The sequence below is a fragment of the Mytilus edulis genome, chromosome 2 (genome assembly GCF_963676685.1).
Source record: "Mytilus edulis chromosome 2, xbMytEdul2.2, whole genome shotgun sequence".
NCBI lineage: Eukaryota > Metazoa > Mollusca > Bivalvia > Mytilida > Mytilidae > Mytilus > Mytilus edulis.
Genome location: NC_092345.1, coordinates 102,930,698 through 102,952,234, shown reverse-complemented (window position 1 = coordinate 102,952,234; position 21,537 = coordinate 102,930,698). Strand labels below are relative to the sequence as shown.

General features: G+C 33.0%; 1 protein-coding gene across 1 annotated transcript in view; it reads right to left on the bottom strand.

Annotated features, from left to right (window-relative positions):
* LOC139511133 (uncharacterized) overlaps positions 1-21,537 on the bottom strand; it is a 231,704-nt gene that overhangs the window by 17,888 nt on the left and 192,279 nt on the right. The window contains exons 152-163 of the mRNA XM_071297705.1: positions 20,071-20,245; positions 18,551-18,825; positions 16,874-17,029; positions 14,699-14,876; positions 13,219-13,367; positions 7,402-7,894; positions 6,682-6,890; positions 6,111-6,297; positions 4,410-4,580; positions 3,227-3,625; positions 2,722-2,872; positions 1,714-2,189 (exon numbers count right to left, since the gene is read on the bottom strand). Coding sequence (XP_071153806.1) covers positions 1,714-2,189; positions 2,722-2,872; positions 3,227-3,625; positions 4,410-4,580; positions 6,111-6,297; positions 6,682-6,890; positions 7,402-7,894; positions 13,219-13,367; positions 14,699-14,876; positions 16,874-17,029; positions 18,551-18,825; positions 20,071-20,245 — 3,019 coding nt within the window. The remainder of the gene's footprint in view (positions 1-1,713; positions 2,190-2,721; positions 2,873-3,226; positions 3,626-4,409; positions 4,581-6,110; positions 6,298-6,681; positions 6,891-7,401; positions 7,895-13,218; positions 13,368-14,698; positions 14,877-16,873; positions 17,030-18,550; positions 18,826-20,070; positions 20,246-21,537) is intronic.

Sequence of the window (21,537 nt, the reverse complement as noted above, 5' to 3'; positions counted from 1 at the left end):
GAATTTTTACCTGAATTCCAGTGAGTTTACACCTGTGTTTTGTCTATATCAGTAACTGAATCTCTACCTGGATTCCAGTGAGTTAACACCCGTGTGTTGTCTCTATCAGTCACTGAATCTTTACCTGGATTCCAGTAGGTTAACACCAGAGTTTTGTCTCTATCAGTCACTGAACCTTTACCTGGATTCCAGTGGGTTAACACCCATGTGTTGTCTCTATCAGTAACTGAATCTTTACCTGGATTCCAGTGAGTTAACACCAGAGTTTTGTCTCTATCAGTAACTGAATCTTTACCTGGATTTCAGTGAGTTTACACCTGTGTTTTGTCTATATCAGTAACTGAATCTTTACCTTGATTCCAGTGAGTTAACACCAGTGTGTTGTCTCTATCAGTAACTGAATCTTTACCTGGATTCCAGTGAGTTTACACAAGTGTGTTGTCTCTATCAGTAACTGAATCCTTACCTGAATTCCAGTGGGTTAACAACCCTGTGTTGTCTCTATCAGTAAATGAATCTTTACCTGGATTCCAGTGGGTTAACACCAGTGAGTTGTCTATCAGTAACTGAATCTTTACCTGAATTCCAGTGAGTTAATACCAGTGTTTTGTCTCTATCAGTAACTAAATCTTTACCTGGATTCCAGTGAGTTAACACCAGTTAGTTGTCTTTCAGTAACTGAATCTTTACCCGGATTCCAGTGAGTTAACACCCTTGTGTTGTCTCTATCAGTAACTGAATCTTTACCTTAATTCCAGTGAGTTAACACCAGTTAGTTGTTTATCAGTAACTGAATCTTAATCTGGATTCCAGTGAGTTAACACCAGAGTTTTTTCTTTATCCGTAACTGAATCTTAACCTGGATTCCAGAGAGTTAACACCAGTGTTTTGTCTCTATCAGTAACTGCATCTTTATCTGGATTCCAGTGAGTTAAAACCAGAGTTTTGTCTCTATTGGTAACTGAATCTTTACCTGGATTCCAGTGGGTTAACACCAGTGAGTTGTCTATCAGTAACTGAAACTATACCTGGATTCCAGTGTTTTAACACTCGAGTTTTGTCTCTATCAGTAACTGAATCTTTACCTGAATTCCAGTGAGTTTACACCTGTGTGTTGTCTCAATCAGGCACTGATTCTTTACCCGGATTCCAGTGAGTTAACACTCGAAATTTTGTCTCTGTCAGTCACTGAATCTTTATCTGAATTCCAGTGAGTTAACACTCGAGTTTTGTCTCTATCAGTTACTGAATCTTTGCCTGGATTCCAGTGGGTTACTACCAGAGTTTTGTCTCTATCAGTCACTGCATCCTTACCTGGATTCCATTGGGTTAACACCAGAGTTTTGTCTCTATCAGTCACTGGATCCTTACCTGGATTCCACTGGGTTAACACCAGAATTTTGTCTTTAATGGTAACTGAATCATTACCTGGATTCCAGTGAGTTAACACTCGAGTTTTGTCTCTATCACAAACTGAATCTTAACCTGGATTCCAGTGGGTTACTACCAGAGTTTTGTCTCTATCAGTCACTGAATCCTTACCTGGATTCCACTGGGTTAACACCAGAGTTTTGTCTCTATCAGTAACTGAATCTTTACCTGGATTCCAGTGAGTTAACACCAGAGTTTTGTCTCTATCATTCGATGAATCCTTACCTGGATTGCAGTGGGTTAACACCAGTGTTTTGTCTCTATCAGTAACTGAATCTTTACCTGGATTCCAGTGGGTTAACACCAGTGTTTTGTCTCTATCAGTAACTGAATCTTTACCTGGATTCCAGTGAGTTAAATTTAGAGTTTTGTCTCTATCAGTAACTGAATCTTTACCTGGATTCCAGTGAGTTAACACCAGAGTTTTGTCTCTATCAGTCATTGAATCCTTACCTGGATTCCAGTGAGTTAACACCAGAGTTTTGTCTCTATCAGTCATTGAATCTTTACCTGGATTCCAGTGAGTTAACACCAGAGTTTTGTCTCTATCAGTAACTGAATCTTTACCTGGATTCCAGTGGGTTAACACCAGTGTTTTGTCTCTATCAGTAACTGAATCTTTACCTGGATTCCAGTGAGTTAACACCAGTGTTTTGTCTCTATCAGTAACAGTATCCTGGTATGTGATCTGTAATGGTCCAGGCATTGACAGATGGCCAACAGGAATCACAGCAAAGGAAAACTGACTTTCATGTAACCTATAACATTGATACATATATTAGCTTTTGTGTTGAATTTTTATCTTATAACAGATTTTATATATTGAAAAGTTTTAGTTTATGTGCTATGACAGAGGGCTAAGGACTTATTACTTTTCTTGGAAATGATATGGGCTATCTCTTATATAAATTCCTACCTAACATCATTGACCTGGTCAAATTTTGGTAGTTCCTTCTTAAACTATTCTATTAATATAACTTTAACAAGTATTGATGCAAAGTTACCTTGGAATGAATTTGAATATATATCTTCACTGTAAAAGATGAAGACACATGGAATGACAGTTATAGTGTATGACTCTTTCACTTTTGTGGTATGAGCATAAAAAATGCATAAATTCTAAAAATACATGAAACCAATTTCCTAGAATGATTATTTTACTTGAAAACTTATAAATACCTGCTGATGAGAATCAAGAAGAGGTTAAAACTTTTGTTTCATTTATACTAAAAAATAAAAACTGTCCGAGAATGACAATATTGAGTCAAACATTAATAAATATAAACCAACCTTTTATAGAGTATTCTATCCACCATATCTGATGTGTCATCAGGGTTAACTATGTAGGATCGGAACTGAGGAGACGAGTCTGAAGCATAACTAGTTGTCAGATCTGTGCCATCTAAAGGTTGTAGTACTATACTCTGTCCAGCTTCAAGTCCTTTGGTAAAGAATAAAGTGATGTATTTAGCTTAATTCAATATTAAACTGATAATTACCATAAATGAAGAGTTGCTATTATATTAAATCCTAAAGTTAAAACCATAATATCCCTGATCAGCCAAATACTCTACGTTTTACTGATATCTTGTATCTAAAATAGAGTTTTGATGGCCAAAGATTATATTCCTTTATGATTTACTAACAGGATGATTCCTAGATCTGTGGGGAGGTTATAACATTTTTCTCTTTTTTCATTAGAAATTATTTTTATATTTTCAGGCATGTATCATCAATAACAATTAACACTTGCTTCTTTTTCAAATGTTTTCAAATAAATAAATAACCATATTACCATCTGGTGATGTGATGAAAAGACTGTCCGCCACATTAACATTTCTCTTCTTTCTCTTAGATTTGATATCATGCTCCATCTCTATAGGTTCTCCACTGACTGAGGTCTTTAGTACTGCTTTATCATCCATCATGGTTACTGATCCCAATGATTTATTGTTACACAGGAAGGCATCGTTACACGCACGTAGTGTAACAAACAATGTCCTTCCTGGTTCCATATGGAAAGCATTAGTAGTAATGTTAACCTGGTCCCTCCTCAATTCAGACAGCTTGTATAGTTCGTACTGGTTCATATACAAGGAACCATTTTTAATGACCACAGTACCAGATATATTAATGCTGACCCAGGTGCAGGGGAATATGTCATCATTGTCCACTGATGATCCCATACATATATCTGATGAATATAAATTATAAAAGCATCGCTAATAATGTATAGTCTAACAGAAAAATCAAAAACATTTATCTGTTGAATAAAAATTATTTAAGCATTAATATACTGGTGTATGGTCAAGTAAAAAGTTCACAAACATACATCTGTTGAATGTAAAAACTTGATTTACTACATTCTAATGTATGTCTAAGTATGATATCCCAAAATATATACTTGTTGAATACACTATATTTGATGAAATATTAAATATTCTGGGGTGAGGTCAAATACCATTTCTTAAATTTTTACCAAATTCCCATTAAATATCAGTTCTTTCTTTATTGGTCAAAATTCTATTATGAGGTTAAGTTTTCTTACTTTAATTTCCTCTATTTTTTTTATTGTGACGTCACTAAAAAGGTGACCATACCTGATGACATCACATAGAAAGAACACATCTTTTTGCAGATCATTTGCAAATAAGGATTGAAATTGTTTATGTATCATGGTCTATAAATCATTAAAGAAACAAATTTCAATCACAAATATCATGGAATACAATATTTCTCAACTCTCGGTAGTTATATTTCAACTATGTAAAGAGCTTAGCAAGCTTGCGTTTTTAATATTTAAAAGTTTAACTGTCTGGTATGGAACAATTAAAGCAATTCCTCATTGATATGGTATACTATAATATAAACCTACCATATTTTGTAACAGACTCATCCTCACTCAGGGTAAATGTAAACCCGACACTAGTTGTATCAGTGCCACGTTTAGTGTACTGGATTCTATAATATAAACCTACCATATTTTGTAACAGACTCGTCCTCACTCAGGGTAAATGTAAACCCTACACTCGTTGGATCAGTGCCACGTTTAGCATCAGCTGGTGTCACAGGATGGTCGAAATCTTCTGCTCCAATAACGGTTGTGTTGATCAAATTAACATTGGGAGGTACTAACAAAGCAACCACACCTGTGTAAATAATCAATTTTACATAAAAAGGTACAAAGTTAGCAATTATGCCGGTATAAATAATCAAATTTACATAGACAGGTACTAAGTTAGAAACCACTAGAAGTTCTGCAACTTCAACATTGGCCACTCACTAACATTAGAGTCTAAAAGTAATTCATGACTTCAATGTTTTTTTTTCTTTATTCACCAAAAGCTTTTTACAAAAAATGCAAAAATAAAAATCTTGAAGTCCATTAAAGGTTGCATTTCGGTAAATATAGACAATGCAATTTCCCATAGGAACTCCCTTTGCGGTTAAAACTGTGACACGTTTACTATGAATGTTGTGGAAATTATATCCTAGAATAGAAAGTTGATTTGCACTACTATTTTATTCAAAGGTCAAAAGATAGGGCTGTGCAGCATATTTTCAACATTTATATGCCCTGAACTTGTTAGAGTTTAAACTAATGCTTAATTTGTGTACTACCCATACCTTTACTTTTTTGCATACTTCAGAATTCATTTTTCACCGCAATAGGATGTTTTTTAATACTGGTTACAGTTTCAAGTTATGTTTCTATGAGATGAAACATAGAGATCATATTTGAGAACCAGTATGTCAACAAATCAAATTATCTATTAATATTATATATCTCCCCAAAAGAGGTGTGGTTTGAGAAACAGCTGTATTTTCAAAGTGCAACCTGTAGGGCAATAACATCTATAAAGAGTTGATTGACAATTTTGGTAACATTGAAATATAGTAGATTTTGGCCTGTTGATCAATCATAGCTTTCAAGAGAAAACTAAAATGCAAACAATTTGTATATACAGCTGTAATGTCATATAAGGGCAATAACTCCAATAAGGAGTTGACTAACTATTTGGCCCACATTGACATATATGTATATCTTATCTTGCTGATCAATTTTTCTGTTTAATTGCTATCTATGTATTATGGAATTGGATTTCAAGATAAAACACAAACTATTAAGGTGGTACCCAACACTTTCACTAAAATTAATTTGGCTCGTTTAATTTTCATAAAATTTTGACAATGTATTTACTTTGACCCTTTAATAAAAATTTCAAAAATTTTGAACCAACCGTTTTGTCAGAAAAATTACACTGGTTATATAGCAGTTCGACAAACACCAATTTTGATCATTGAGAAGCTTAATATTCCCTTTACAAAACAACGTAATCAAAACATTTAGCTGACTTTACAGAGTTATCTCCCTGTAGCGTTAGGTACCACCTTAAGTATAGTTTTAAAAGTATTTGCAAGTTATCCAATTTTTTTTTATTTTTTTTTTTTAGAAAAATTGACACCAAAGGGCAATTTATTTTAAAAATCTTATAAGGAATCAACTAAAATTTTTAATGTACAAAATAATAGGTAGATATTATCATTTAAAAATTTCTCCTCCAGTCAGATTTTCTCTATCCAAAGTGATTTTTAAATTAAACTATTCTTGTTCTTGTCAAAACTACTTAATTTTGGTGATAAACAATATTAGCGTGACAAGACTTTGTTTTATATACCTATATGGTCATTCCATTCAGCCATTTGTCCCCCACCATTCACACACCTGATGGATGCATAGTATGTATGGTTAGTCTTCAGAACACCTTCCAATGAACTGTTTATACCTAACTGTTTAATACCAACAGATATATATGGCTGGATATCTTCACCTCCAATTGATGTTCCTATAGCCCACATATTCTCCTTCAAATAATATCGTATGATTATTTTAATCATTGAGTTTAATTTTTCTTTGTATCAAATTTGACTAGCTAACTTAATAGATTATTTTATTTATTTATCAATAAAACAATTTCAATATTTTACCAATGTAAGGTCCAACCATTTCCTTTTATCATATGTCCAGTCTTCACCAAAATCTATACCAATAACTAGTCCAAAGATCCATATTACAACATTTTTCTTATGTGTCTTAACAAAGTTTTGCAAATATTGTCCAGGATAATAATTCTTTATTTAAAGAGGGTTACACAGTTAGCTATGAAGCAAATCTTCCCCGAGGCCCTCATGAAATACATGAGGATAGCCTCAAATTATTTAAAGTTCCCTATAAGTTTACTACTGTACCTTAATCATACTCTGTTCATCATAACAATACCAAAAAGCTTTAATGGTGTCATTAGAGGCCTGATATTTGACAGGAGTGAACTCCCCTTGGGTGACATCAATGTAGATCTGGTTCATAATGTCTGAATCAAACTGTGGAGGGGTTAGATCTACATAGAAACCATCAGATGAAGCTCCAGCTGTTAGTCCTGATCCAAGGACAGCTCTCACTGTAAAATGATAAAAAGTCATTAAAATAAAACTGTGGAGGGGTGAGATCTACATAAAAACCATCAGATGAAGCTCCAGCTGTTAGTCCTGATCCAAGGACAGCTCTCACTGTAATTCAAATAAAAAAAAAATCCAAACCAAAACCATAATATACAATATAAAATACAATTTATCAATAGAATAGATCATAACAGAAATTAATTCCTGATTAAACCTTAAAAAACTATTTTTTTCATGGCTCATATATTTGGTAAGACCCATTGTGGACTTCTGCTGTTTTCTGCTCTTTGATTGGGTTATTGTCTGTCTGACACATTCCCCATTTCAGTTCTCAATTTGAGTATAATCGTTACCTTTGACAATATAGATGAATATGTTTGAAGAATTATAAAACTATCTTTGAGAATCAAATACTGGTTCAACACACTGTACAAGCCTTATATTGTATAAGTAATTAACAGTATCCTTAGTATAGTTTTTAATTACATTTGCACTTATAGTAACAATTACCTGTTAGATAATAAGCTGCAGTCTTATTATACTCATGACCTGTATCATTTTGATCCACTATATAGGGTTGTAGGTAAAGGTTGGTCAAGTTAAAGGTCACTTTTAAATGTTCCTCTGGATCACAATTAGAGTCACAGTTATATTTAGAACATTGATTATAACATGGTATACAAGGTCTATAGACCTCACTGAAGTCAGATATATCTGTGGTCAGTTGGTCTGTTCCTATTGCAGCCTCATATTTTATAACTGGGTTTGTACCTCCTCTAAATGGGTTTCCATAACGACACAATGATCCAACCTTAGGAGGCATGACCAAGTTTTTAAAGTATGCCTTAGTGGAGAAGACATTAAATAAGTCTGTTATTTCTGGAACATAGTTGTTACGGTTCCAAACGTGTAGTACAAGTTTAGTAGATAAACTTGGTGGTTCTATACCACATATCTCTGTTAATTCACCATCATCCACAAACACAGTTATACACCAATTAATCTAAAATTATATAATGCAGTTACTGTAATTTCTATGTGTACAAAAGTATATAAAAAGTATCAAGCATTTTTCAAAACTGTGAGAACCTTATTCTGTAACAGATCTTACTAGAACATGATCAATGTATGCTCTTAAGGGTACGATAATTGAATAATCTTTATGACTACCTTTTGTATTCTGAAACGTTTCAATGGATTTAAGTAAACTAGAGGCTCTAAAGAGCCTGTGTCACTCACCTTGGTCTATGTGAATATTAAACAATGGACACAGATGGATTCAAGACAAAATTGTGTTTTGGTGATGGTGATGTGTTTGTAGATCTTACTTTACTGAACATTTTTGCTGCTTACAATTATCTCTATCTATAATGAACTTGGCCCAGTAGTTACAGTGGAAAATGATAGTAAAAATTTACAAATTTTATAATAAAGGGCTGCGCTTTAGCGCATGATACGCCTGTTGCTCTTTTAACTTGTCTTTTATGCTTTAAATGAATTTATATGATCAACTAGAAATATATATACAAATCAAAAGGATGTTACATTAATATATTCACCAAAGTTTCATAAAATCCCCCTTTTTTAAGTATAAAAATTCATAACTTAAGAAAACGTAAAATCTAAATTTATAAAAATGGAAAGGGAGCTTATGTCAATAGATATAAACAATTTATCAAAGTTGCATAAAATTTTGTGAAAGTGTTAGTTATTGTCCCAAAATTGGAAAATCCCCCCTTTTTTTAAGCATAAAAATTCATAACACGGAAATGTAAAATCTGAAATTTATAAAAATTGAAAGGGAGCTTACATCAATAGATATAAACAATTCACCAAAGTTTCATGGACATTGGTGAAAGCCTTTTTGAGTTATTGTCCGAAGTGTTGAAAATCCCCCTTTTTTTATGAATAAAGCCCCATAAATCCAAAACTTAAAATCTGAAATTTATAAAAATTGAAAGGGAGCTTACATCAATAGATATAAACAATTCACCAAAGTTTCATGGACATTGGGGAAAGCCTTTTTGAGTTATTGTCCGAAGTGTTGAAAATCCCCCTTTTTTTTATGAATAAAGCCCCATAAATCCAAAACTTTAAATCTGAAATTTATAAAAATTGAAAGGGAGCTTACATCAATAGATATAAACAATTCACCAAAGTTTCATGGACATTGGTGAAAGCCTTTTTGAGTTATTGTCCGAAGTGTTGAAAATCCCCCCTTTTTTATGAATAAAGCCCCATAAATACAAAACTTAAAATCTGAAATTAAAAAAAAACAAAAGGGAGCTTACGTCATTAGATATAAACAATTCACTTAAGTTTCATGGAAATTGGTGAAAGCGTTTTTGAGTTATTGTCAGAAGTGTGGAAGACCAACGGACAGACGGACGGACGGAGGGACAATGGTATACCATAATACGTCCCGTCTAAAAGACAACGGGCGTATAAAAATTGTTAAAAATTGACTATAAAGGGCAATAACTCCTTAAGGGGTAAATTGACCATTTTGGTCATGTTGACTTATTTTTAGGTCTTACTTTGCTATACATTATTGCAGTTTACAGTTTATCTCTATCTATAATAATATTCGAGGTGATAACCAATTCAGGGGCAGCAACCTAATCAAAGAGCAGAATGCTCTGAGGAATACGATTGCCATTGTTTTTATTGACACATGTATACATGTAGGTAGATAATATTATTTTCAAAACTAATTCAACTGCACATGTAAAATGTAATTTACGTAATATGAATAGTTACAACATAGCCAATCCCGGATAAAAGTGTATGAACAATGTACTTAGGCCTATTGTGTTTTATTTTTGTACAATAAATTCCAAGTTTATTTTCCACAGCAGTCATTGAGATTCAGAGTGAGAGAAGGTATTTCACTTCGTATCTTAATTATTAGTCCAAATAATAATGACGTCTGGCAAGGCTATTTTAATTTTTTTCTGGGACGACTTCGTAGAGAACCTGAGATCACTTCCGGTTTCTGGCAGTGATGCGTGTTGCTTGGTCTTAAGTTTCTAGGTTGTGTCTTGTGAACTATTATTTGTCTGTTTGTCTTTTTATTTTTTAGCCATGGCGTTGTGAGTTTATTTTGGACTATGAGTTTGATTGTCCCTCAAGTATCCTTCACCCCTCTTTTCTCTTACTTACATGTACCATTAATAGTCAGAAAAGGACTACTTAATTATCACGTCGTAGGAAGGCGTCCCAGAAAAAAGACTACTTAATTATCACCTATTTTCCTACGTCAATTCTAGGAGGAACCCCATTCCTAACTCTTTAAATGTTTAATTTCCTTTGGGTCAGTTGTCATGACTCCTTTCCGTACATATTCCTCGGTTTAAATTGCGATCATTTTTAATATAATACGATGTTTATCGACAGAACAGGTTAATTATTCTCGAAGTCTATTTTCATTCAAAATTGACGAAAGTTTCTTCCGGAAGGGAGACAACTCGAAACGATAATATGGAAGACTCCATTTCGCTTGAAGGGGTGTTGTAGTTATAAAATTTATTTATATTAATTTAAATGATGCATATGATTTAAAATTATGCAACAACAATAACCCTCAATAGCAGACATACAAAGAAAGGATCCCATGAGTTTAAAATTATTCAATTGAGTGGGGAATCCAGAGCAACCATTCAATCTATATATAGCTAATACCCCTTGAAGTCCAGAAAACTATACGCATGCGCATAATTACCTAAACAAACCCTGGAGCAAGAACGTATATAGAATTTTAATTAAACGACCAAGATGGTTCTCCATTTCTTTATGGAAGTACAATATCAAATATCAGTTTCATAACGGTGACATATACAAGAAAAACTCCACTCCAGTTCTTATATGACAGAAATAGATTTATCGGAATTCAGAGAACCCTCGCATTTTTATCAAAACTGGGGACTTCCCTCTGACGTGTCTAAATTTATAAAAACACTAAATATAAATACCGCTTAATTCTGATTTTCCGTGTTGTTTAAAACATGCATATAAGTAAAGGGAAATATCAAACATGAAGATTATGAAAAGAACATTATAGGAAAGTTGTTTAAGTTCAATCCCTTTGTTTGTTTTTACCTTTTAAAGCAAGACAATCTTGAGAATCTGAGATGTTCCTTAATGTTTAGAATAAAACAGTTGACGTGAGGGCATTGTCCTGAGCCACTGGTATAAGTCTACAGATTGCTTGAAAGCAATCGTATCCCAAAAACTGTTGCCTGATTGGTCTGAAAATTTCAGGGTAGAAGGATCTTGACCTGATAAACAATTAATTCCCTGTCAGATTTGCTCTAAATGCTTTGGTTTTTGAGATATAAGCCAAAAACTGCATTTTATCCCATTGTTCTATTTTTAGCCTTGGCAGCCATCTTGGTTGGTAAGCCCGGTCACCGGACACAATTTTTAAACTAGATACCCCAATGATGTTTGAGGCCAAGTTTGGTGAAATTTGGCCCAGTAGTTTCAGAGGAGAAGATTTTTGTAAAAGATAACGACGACGGACGACGCCGATGCCGGACGCCAAATGATGAGAAAGGCCAAGTGAGCTAAAAACAAAATTGATACTTACAATTACTTGTAGATTTATTCCATTTCACTGTTAATCCGTAAGTATAAACTATGAATGTGTAATTTACATTTAAAAAAATTCACACTTATGACTTGTCATGTATACTAACATGTTTTATTTTACACAGTATTTATTTCTTCTGAAAATAGGCCCATTCGATTGGTTATATTAAGTGGTAAATATTCATTGATTCGATTCTTAAATTTATATGTAATTTATTTTTATATCTTCATGCTAAAATAATATTTGGTTAAAGTCAGATTTATGTAATGTTCATACATGTGTATATTTATGTATATATACTAAGTTGAAAAACTTGTGTCTAATCTATTTGTCATTTTTGAACAATAAAATATGTTTAAGGTAGATGGGGTGTCTTAATTAAAATCCATAGAATTTTTTAATAATTTGCCAAAATGTAGTTTATATCGTGCTTTTTAAAAAATAATAATAAAAAGAATGGGTCACCAGGCTTATTTTCACGCTACACAGTGTTCAAAATTGATAAACTTTGTATAGATTATGCATGGAAAACCCAATTTTCTGCAATAAAGCATAATCTACACCATAGAACTTTGAGATATCATATGAGAAGATAGCTTTAATAGTATGCTTTCATTTAAGAAAAAGAAACAAAGTTTGGAAATACCAGAAAACAGGGTCTAGATCTTTAATAGAATGTGCAAATATTTAGAGTAGTAGATAACTAATGTGTAAGAACTTTGACTTCGATATATATAGATTCTACCACTGCATCGAGTGTAATACGATATTTATACACTTGAGACATTTAAATTTTCAAATTTAAAATTTAACTGTCGAGAGTGGATAAATATCGTATTACACGAGATTTGGTGGTAGAATCTGTTTCTCTAATGATTTTCTAACATTATGCAGGCAAATTTATACCTTCTTTTCCAATGATCTGCAAAAGATGTGTTCTTTCTATGTGACGTCATCAGGCATGGTCGCCTTTTTTCATGCCGTCACAATAGGAATTTCAGAGGAAAGCAAGAAAATTCGACGTCATAATCGGATTTAAACCAATGAAGTACTGAGATCAAACGAACCACACGTTGATTAAATTTTTTTAATACAATGGGTGCAGAAAGAGATAAATTGACGAAGAATTAGAGAAAGAAAATTACATGTTTTATCCAAATCCAAGATGGAGGAAGACACCCTATCTACCTTAAACTAAATTCAGAAATTATTGCATGCATTCATTATTGCGATTTTGTCATTTTAGCCTTAAACCCTATTCTAATTTTACAATTTTGAGAAAAATCCTGTTTAATTTATATAAAATATTTCAAAATATGAATTTAAATTATTGCTTTTACAATTCTGTCGCATTTTTGGCAATAATAAAACCTTGCAATAATTTCTGAATTTACAGTATAGTGATTATATAATTTATACAATTTTGCATAATCATATAAAAATTTAAACATCGACATTTTCATTCAAACTCTATATATTTTGCCTTATTCTTTTTATTTGTATACTGTAAAAAAGAAAATTGACAAGAATCATTTCTATGGCTAAAAGTTATTTTCTATGTTTAAAAAGCAAGAATCTTGAATGGCGGTAAATGTCATATATGGAAATAGACCTCTAATTGTTTATAGATATAGGAAGATGTGGTGTGAGTGCCAAAGAGACAACTCTCCATCCAAATGTTATGTCTGCATGATGAGAGAATTATTATATTGATAAAATGATGATTAAAAACATACACTGATCTCATCATATTTCTGGGGAGTAACCATAAATTTGTAGTTGTGATATTCTGTAGTAGGGTCAAAGTTCAAGTCCATCTTTGTTTTCATCAATCTTTGGGTGTCATTATAAGATCTACACCATGTTACAATATGAGGGGTTGAACCTAAAAACAATAAATACAATTAATTCATCAACTCACAATTTAAAACACTGTTAGAACTGATTTGATTTGATCTAAGCACTAGTACTGTATACAAGGATGCTCTTTGGTTGATAGTTTTTTAAGCCTCAATTATACCAAATCCAAAACTGGTCAATCAAGTCATATCCTTTGGTGTGAGTGAGCTAGCTTTTCTGATTTCTAGTGGAAGGGGTGTGCTAGGATGTAAAATTTTGCCCTGCATTATTATTTTTTAGCTGTTATCTCTGGCCTGCCTTTTTATTTTTCACTCTATTCAGTTCTGCCTTTTTTTGTTAATCCTGACTTTTTGTTCATAAAATGTCATCCAGCCTTTTTTGCCAAATTGCTTATTGTCCTTTTTTTTTATTGAACACATTTCATCCTATCCCCCTCCCCCCACCTGTTGTAGATATTAAAGGACCTTCCAGTGTATATGATAAAGGTTTGTCATAATATTGAAACTAAAACATGACTCTGTTTACAAAGCAAAACTTTTAAAAGCATCATATCAATATACAGGGTGGTTCCCCTCTTATCTTATGTTCTAATTACTCCAAAGCAAAAATAATATTCAATTAAGGAACCTTAGTAGGCAGGCTCACATACCCCACGTCACTACATTGTCACTGGACAAATAAAATAACTGTAAGAAAGAAATAATTGAATCATAATTTGTCGATATGCACATCTACATAGTATGTCCTTTATTATCTACAAAGTTTCATGAAATTCTGTTGTGTGGTTTGAGAGGAGTTGTGATGACAAACTGTTTGAGTAGTATATTGAGGCTCATAAGTTTAAAGGGGCATAACTCCTAGAAAAAAATGAATTTCCTGTCGATATGCACATCTACATATTATGTCCTTATTATCTAAAAAGGTTTCATGAAATTCTGATGTGTGGTTTCAGAGGAGTTGTAATGACAAGAACAGGACTGACGGATGTACTGACGGACGGCCTAACAGACTGAAAGATGGGTCAAAAACATTATACCCTCCGCAACTTTGTTGTGTGGGGTATATATATAGGAAAGAATCTTGATATCAATAAATGAAAAATATTCTATTCTGTTAAAAACAAGAAAAAGGCATGCACACATCATATGCCTTTCCATATATATAGAATCGAAAAGAAGGAGCATGTTACCTCAAATAACTGTTTTATAATTTACTACACAAGGTAAAATTGTTGGTTTATCCTTATTTAGTTTCTAAGAAATAAGCTTACATATAACCCCTTATAACATCACAAAGAGAAACATGCATATTATGACCTACTAACTTGTGACAGATTCATAGATAAGACATAATTACCAGAATAGATCTGTATTCCACAGGATGTCTGCGCTGTAGGACGTGTGGTGTCTATAGGAGAGGTGACCTCAGACCCATCGGCATTGTTTACTATATCATATGGTGGTTGTGTTACAAGAGAGGTAATTGTTGTTGATTCTGTATTGTTGTACTCTGAACAGTTACACATCGAACAACCCTGTAATTATTTCAAACTTGCTATACAACCCATTGCAACATATTCTTGCAAATCTTGTGACAAAAATATATTTCTTTATGCATGACAAAATCATATTGATTAATTTCAACTCACATGAAAATTAAAAGAATGAAAATCTGGATGATGTCATTATTATTATTCAGTCAAAACTGTTCTAAAGGTCACCAACTTCTTTCATGAAAATCATAAATACTGCCATTATATTGCACACTTAACTTTAGGATAAAATTTCCACAAAGAAATCTGAAACACAGTTGAAATGTTTTTACTGTAAATATAAAAAAACCAACCTACAAGATTATCTTTGTACAGCCAAATTTTTAGAAAAATAAAGGTTATTCAAGAGGGCAACTGAATAAAAACAAATATTGGTTCTTCAAAAAATAATAATTTTTGTCCATAAACAAATTGATTTCCATGTACTTGAAGAAGCTTTTATATACTGAGCGACAAAAGAAAGGATACACTTTTATTTTGTTAATATTTTTAGAAAAAAGTAAAGATATAAAAATAAAACTTGATACATGCATTAATTAGGTAAATTTACATCCCATACATATTGATTTTTTACCTGTACAACAATTGAGTTCTTCACAGTTTTTAAATTCTAATTTTGGAAAATTTGCACGTGCAGGGAAATCTGTTAGTAAAATTCGACTTAATTTGATGTTGTTCAACACCTGTTTCTGTATCCAGTCGTAAGTTCACAAAATTTCAAGAAAACATTTCAAAATGACCCGCCTTACAGGAACGTGCAATTGGCATGATTCAAGCTGGCATGGGTATGACTGAAGTGTCAAGAGCAATTGGCTGTAAACGTTTGACATTTATAATATCGGCTACAGCAGAGATTCCAAGGGACTGGATCTACGGCGGATCAACCTCGGTCTGGGCGGCCATGGGTAACAACAGTTATTGACTACAGATTTATTTGTATACGGCATTTGTGGGATAGGTTTATGCCTCCTCGGGGATGGACTGGTGATGTACAGGGCAGACGTATCAGTGCACAAACAGTCTATAGAAGACTCTTGTCTTTAAATCTTCGTCCTAGACATGCTTTTAGGGGACACAACGACACAGACAAGAGCGTTAAGATGGTGTCAAGCTCGTTTACGATGGAGACTCAATAATGAATGGAGCAATATTTGTTTTCTGATGAGTTCAGATTCACTCTCCAGCATTCAGATGGTCGAGCAAGAGTTTATAGACGATCAGGTGAACGATTTGCAAATTGTTGTGTCCAACAGCATGACAGATTTGGTGGTGGTAGTGTCATGGTTTGGGGTGGCATATCTACACGCAACCGGACTAATCTCGTGATAGTCAATGGAACACTAAATGTCCAACACTATAGAGATGAACTTCTGTCAACGGAAGTGGTTAATTTCATTAACAGATATGGACCTGGAATAATATTGCAGCACGACAATGGCCGTACCAACACTGCTTGTGTTTCAAATGCCTACTTGCAGCAACAAAACATTAATGTGTTGCCATGGCCATCACATCTCCTGACATGAATCTCATCGAGCAAATATGGGATGAACTGAACCGCAGAGTTAGCTCAAGGCAACGCCAACCTGTTACACTACAAGAATTGTCTCAAGCATTACAACAGGAGTGGAACAACATGCCTCAGGCTACAATTTCCAAAATTGTCTCGTCTATGCAACAAAGGCTTCAAGGCTTCAAGCAGTAATAAATGCCAATGGTGGACACACGAGATATTGACTTTTCAAACTGTAAGCATCAGATGAAACATACTGTTATTTGAGATTTTTGATCTCATCTGTTGTTTTTGGAATTGTGCCAAAACTGTTACTCCACTGTACTTTATTTTTTAGTATGCATAATTCATTGTCAGTTATTCATACATTTGATATTGTTAATTTTATTGTAAAACCTATTTCTTGAAAAATTGATAATAAATAAGTGTATCTTTTCTTTTGTCACTCAGTATATAATAATCAAACCTGAGGTACAGGATTCTGTAAACAGCAGTCACATATACTTTGTGTCCAGTCCTCCTCCTCCAGGTAGTCATATGTAGCTATTTCTTCCTCTGGACCATCCCATAACATTATACCTGTTACTGCAATACCTTCCCCGTCAGCAGCCTTCACTGATATCTGTAATAAACAGTCAGAGCTATCATCTAAGTGATTTTTTTTTAATTTTACAGTTTGTTCTTATGTAATATGTGTTGTTACATCACTGTTCCAGGTTAGCCTAGGAGAAGGGGAGAGCTCAAACATGTTAAACCCTGAACCCTTCTTTACGTACATGTCCCAAGCCAGGATCCAGCAATCCATTGGTTGTTGTTGGTTGCTGTCTATTATTTGAAGTCTATTTTCTTTGTATAGAACTTCAATAACTTATGGTAGACCAACTGACACTAAGCGTTATTACAAGGGATGGCAACAAGTAATCCAGTACTTGGGTACTCACTTGGAAGGCTGAGTACTCGAGTTTAATTTAGGTACTCGGATACAAGTTCGTTTGTCATTTATAAATATTGAGATATATCTCCTTACATTTCCCCACACATTTGTTCTCTATGAAATATCCGTTGTAATACATTTTTACTAGTAAAAATAATATATTTATAGATACGTTTATCCTCAGACTTCTATGTATTATAACTTAGTCACTGACTCAGGTTTATCTATAATAGCAAAACATGTTTTAGCAGTACTAGCATAGTCTGTTCTTTCTGAGAATTTTTTTTTGTGTGAATGACTTGTATCAAAATTTAGAAACAGACTTTCATCGGCAGTCATGGCAGTTGTGCGTCAGATCATATTTCTGAATAAGTAAAAAATCAAAGTACCCTGTGGTGAACCCTACGCAACTAATTAGAGACATATGTAATTTGACCCAAAGTTGGTCATCAGGAGCAAAAAGGGTCAATTTTTCTGATTTTTCGTCCTTTCTCTTGACCCAGAAGACCCAGGGATGCTGGTAAAGGTATCCAGTTGTAGCCTGCGTGTAGAGTGGACCCTAGTTAATGAATTGACCCCAACAGTTGTTAGGTCAGAGTGAATCTGATCTTGGTTCTGCAGTCTACAGAAGGTCATTTGGACCCAAAATACTGAATTTCACGATTTTTGCTGATTTCTGACTGGACCCAAAACCGGAAGTAGTTGTTTCCTATGCGTATTTCAATAATAATAACGATCAGTAGTTATATGGCCGTGGGTTTGCACTATTTTTGCAAGTTGTGTGCCTCTGAACTTCCTGTGTAAGATACAGATGTGAAGCCCACCCCTCCAGAAAAACGAGTTTTAGCCAATTTTAATTTTCCAAGTCCGTATTTGTGCTCAAAATGCTACTTATACATGAGAAACGTGAATATGGATAGTCTCAGGTTGACTGAACATGCATAACTTTTAAAATAAGTATCATAAAGTGGACTTCTAAAAGTATGGAACGCCATTGGAGCCAAATAACGGCTTTAAAGATTTATCCGAGTACCCGAGTATCAAATTACCAATCTTTTGAAATCCCTACTTATTAAAAAACTTCAAAAGCTTGTCTTAAATAATAACATATTTGTTTGCCATTAGCCAAATCATTTGGATTAAGTAAATATATAATTGATTTGACATCATCAACTATAATTCATCTATAATCAAATATTGCGTGATTACCTGGTAAGTACCACCATTCTCAAAATCAGCTGTTCTATAATAAGATCCAGAAAACATCCGTTCTTTCTTTACATCTCGTGCTAACTTTATAGACACTGCATCATCATATACTAAACTTCTTACATTCTCCTCTCTGTGTAGGAGTGACCAGGGCTGACCATTAGGATCTTTTAAACCAATCTGCTTTAGTATTTTCCATCCTGGATCATTGACCATTGATATTGACTGAGTTGGACATGGTAGACCCTTTGGTGTAGCAAGATGAATAATTGATCCTAGAAAATGATAAATAGTACTGTAAAGGTAGTACTTACTACTTTTACATAGGTCCCTGGTTTTAATATATGTGATAACATTCCCTGAAATGAACTTAATGAACACTGTACAACCAGTGGCGTAGCTAGACTTATAATGATCTGCAAGCAGAAGTTGGTGAGGGTAGCAAGGCCAAAAAATGTTTTTTGGACCCTTTTTTTTCAATATAAGAAGTGAAGTATGACACAATTGAGTGTTTTGCTATATATAAAATCAAAGATCTAAAACTGACTAGAAAAAATCTAAAATATTTGCAATGCTGAGACGCCAATTTATTATGTTTCAGAGAAAGAAAGGGCTAGAGAACTGGATATCTCATGACATATATGTTAACATACGAAAACAAAGCAATTCCAGCAATCATTTTTTAATTTTGTAATTTATGAATATGACGTTCGTATGTAAGCCTGAAGTTAACAACCGAGGTCCTTTATTAGAGTAACATTTTCGTTTGTCTAGCATTCATTTTTAAACATGTCAATAACTACTTTACTCTATAATTATCACTCATGTATTTCAGTTGGATAATCAAGATATATAATATCAAATACTCCTAGAATGTAAATGCTTGCTCTAACATTTAGACTTATTTACAAATAAAATTTTCAGACTATTAAGGTGGCTCGGGCCTATTCATATAGTTTCTATCTGAATTGTCGTATTTTTTGTTATTTTATTCTTTACAAAAAGTGAATCAAATTGGTCGAATAAAAATAGGGGGTCACGGACCATTTAAGCTAAAAATTTTACTTTAAAACAGGTATAAAAAAGGGACTATCAGTTTTCAATGAAATGATAGGGAAAATAGAGGTGTTGACATATTTTTATCGGAATATCAAAGAAACGTTCTATGACACTTGGTCCAAAGCTGTAATATAAAAATAAAAAACCTAGGTCACCGATAAGGAAAAAAAATATTTTGCTTAAAACCCAAATTTTGGCGGGAAAATGGTGAAAATAGGAGAAATGTCATTTTGAGCCTTTGCACAGATACACATAATAACGATAATATTCTTTTAGTGACATAACTACAATGATTTAACATTTCTAATCAATCAAAATATTCAAAAAAATAATATCAAATTTACAACACATACTTTTCATGTGCATTGTAATTTGTGCGTGAAATTATGCGCAGTCTATTCCCTTTTTTTCACTTGTAATATGACTTCTGCCAGTTTCATAATAATTGTCTGCTAATTTACCTGTTATAGTTGTTGATGAACTAAACCATACTCTATCATTTAAAAAGTCAGATCCATCCACAACTTTTCCTGCTGTGGGGGTTGACAAATCATATAAAATTGGTGAAGATTCTTCATTAATAGACAGTCCAGCAAGGTTACTCACTCTGAATTTTACAATGTATGGGATATTTTGCTGCAATAAGAAAAAAAGTTAAATGATTTACAAAAGAATGAATGGAGGTGTGGAATATGCCTCAATGGCACAACAACTGAAAGTGGTCCACATACAAATAAGCCAACTTACTAGGTAATTTATTTGACTAACAGAAAAAGTGAAAATAAGCCAAGTCAGGATGATATATATTGATTGTGACATAAAATTGTAAGGTATTGTCATTTGGGAGATATATTCTAGATTTTTAACAAAAATTCCCAAATATTTAAGGATCAATGCACAAGTGGAACTTAATCAATTTTTCTTTGCCAGTGAACAAATTAAATAAAATACATTTCCTCTGTGAATATCTTTTGGGTGATAGTTGTGTTCTACATATTTTATAATCATGCACAAGTCAAAAAGTAAAGATTGTTAAGTTTTGTCATTTTACTGAATTCACTATAGTACTAAGGCTGCAGTAATCAGTATAAACAAGAACTGTAATGTTTTATTGCGAACCCTATGATGGTTTTCCATAGATTCACCTGCAAGTTACATGTCGATTTAAACTTTTGGCAGTTCTATTGTCCCATCTAACAAATACAACAGGTATTGTTCTCTGTGTAGTTTATTTGATGGGACCTTTAAATTTCTTCTAGGAGAAATATATCACTCATTGATTAATTTACCTGACCAAAAAATTATCTTCTTTTTTATTGAAATACTTCTATAAACTCACATAAACTGTATGCAATATTGTATTTGTTCAATATATCATTAATATATTTTCAATCTGTTCAATATATAAAATCTGGTTTAATAATAAAAAGTTTATTTCAGACACATTTTTTAGTATTTTCCAAAGAATTTGCATGTTTTTGTGTTTTTCATTTAAAGACTTATGTTTATGAAGACCTTAATTTAAAAATAATAATATTGAAATTTTAATTTTTCAAACACACAAAAAAAGTGAATATTTGATCAGAAATCAACTTTTAATTTTTGAATCAGTATTAATATTGAACACATTAAAAACGAGTTATTGGTATTGAATAAATACAACACCACATGCAGTTTTGTGAGTCCGTACTTAGTATTGGTTAAAGTATTTTTTCAGCATTGACAGTTCAATTTTTTGTTCAGGTAAATTAATCAATGAGTGATATATTTCTCTTGGAAGAAATTTAAAGGTCCCAGTGAATAAACTACACAGAGAACAATACCTGTTGTATTTGTTAGATGGGACAATAGAACTGCCAAAAGTTTAAATGGACAGGTAACTTGCAGGTGAATCTATGTAAAACTATCATAGGGTTCGCAATAAATAA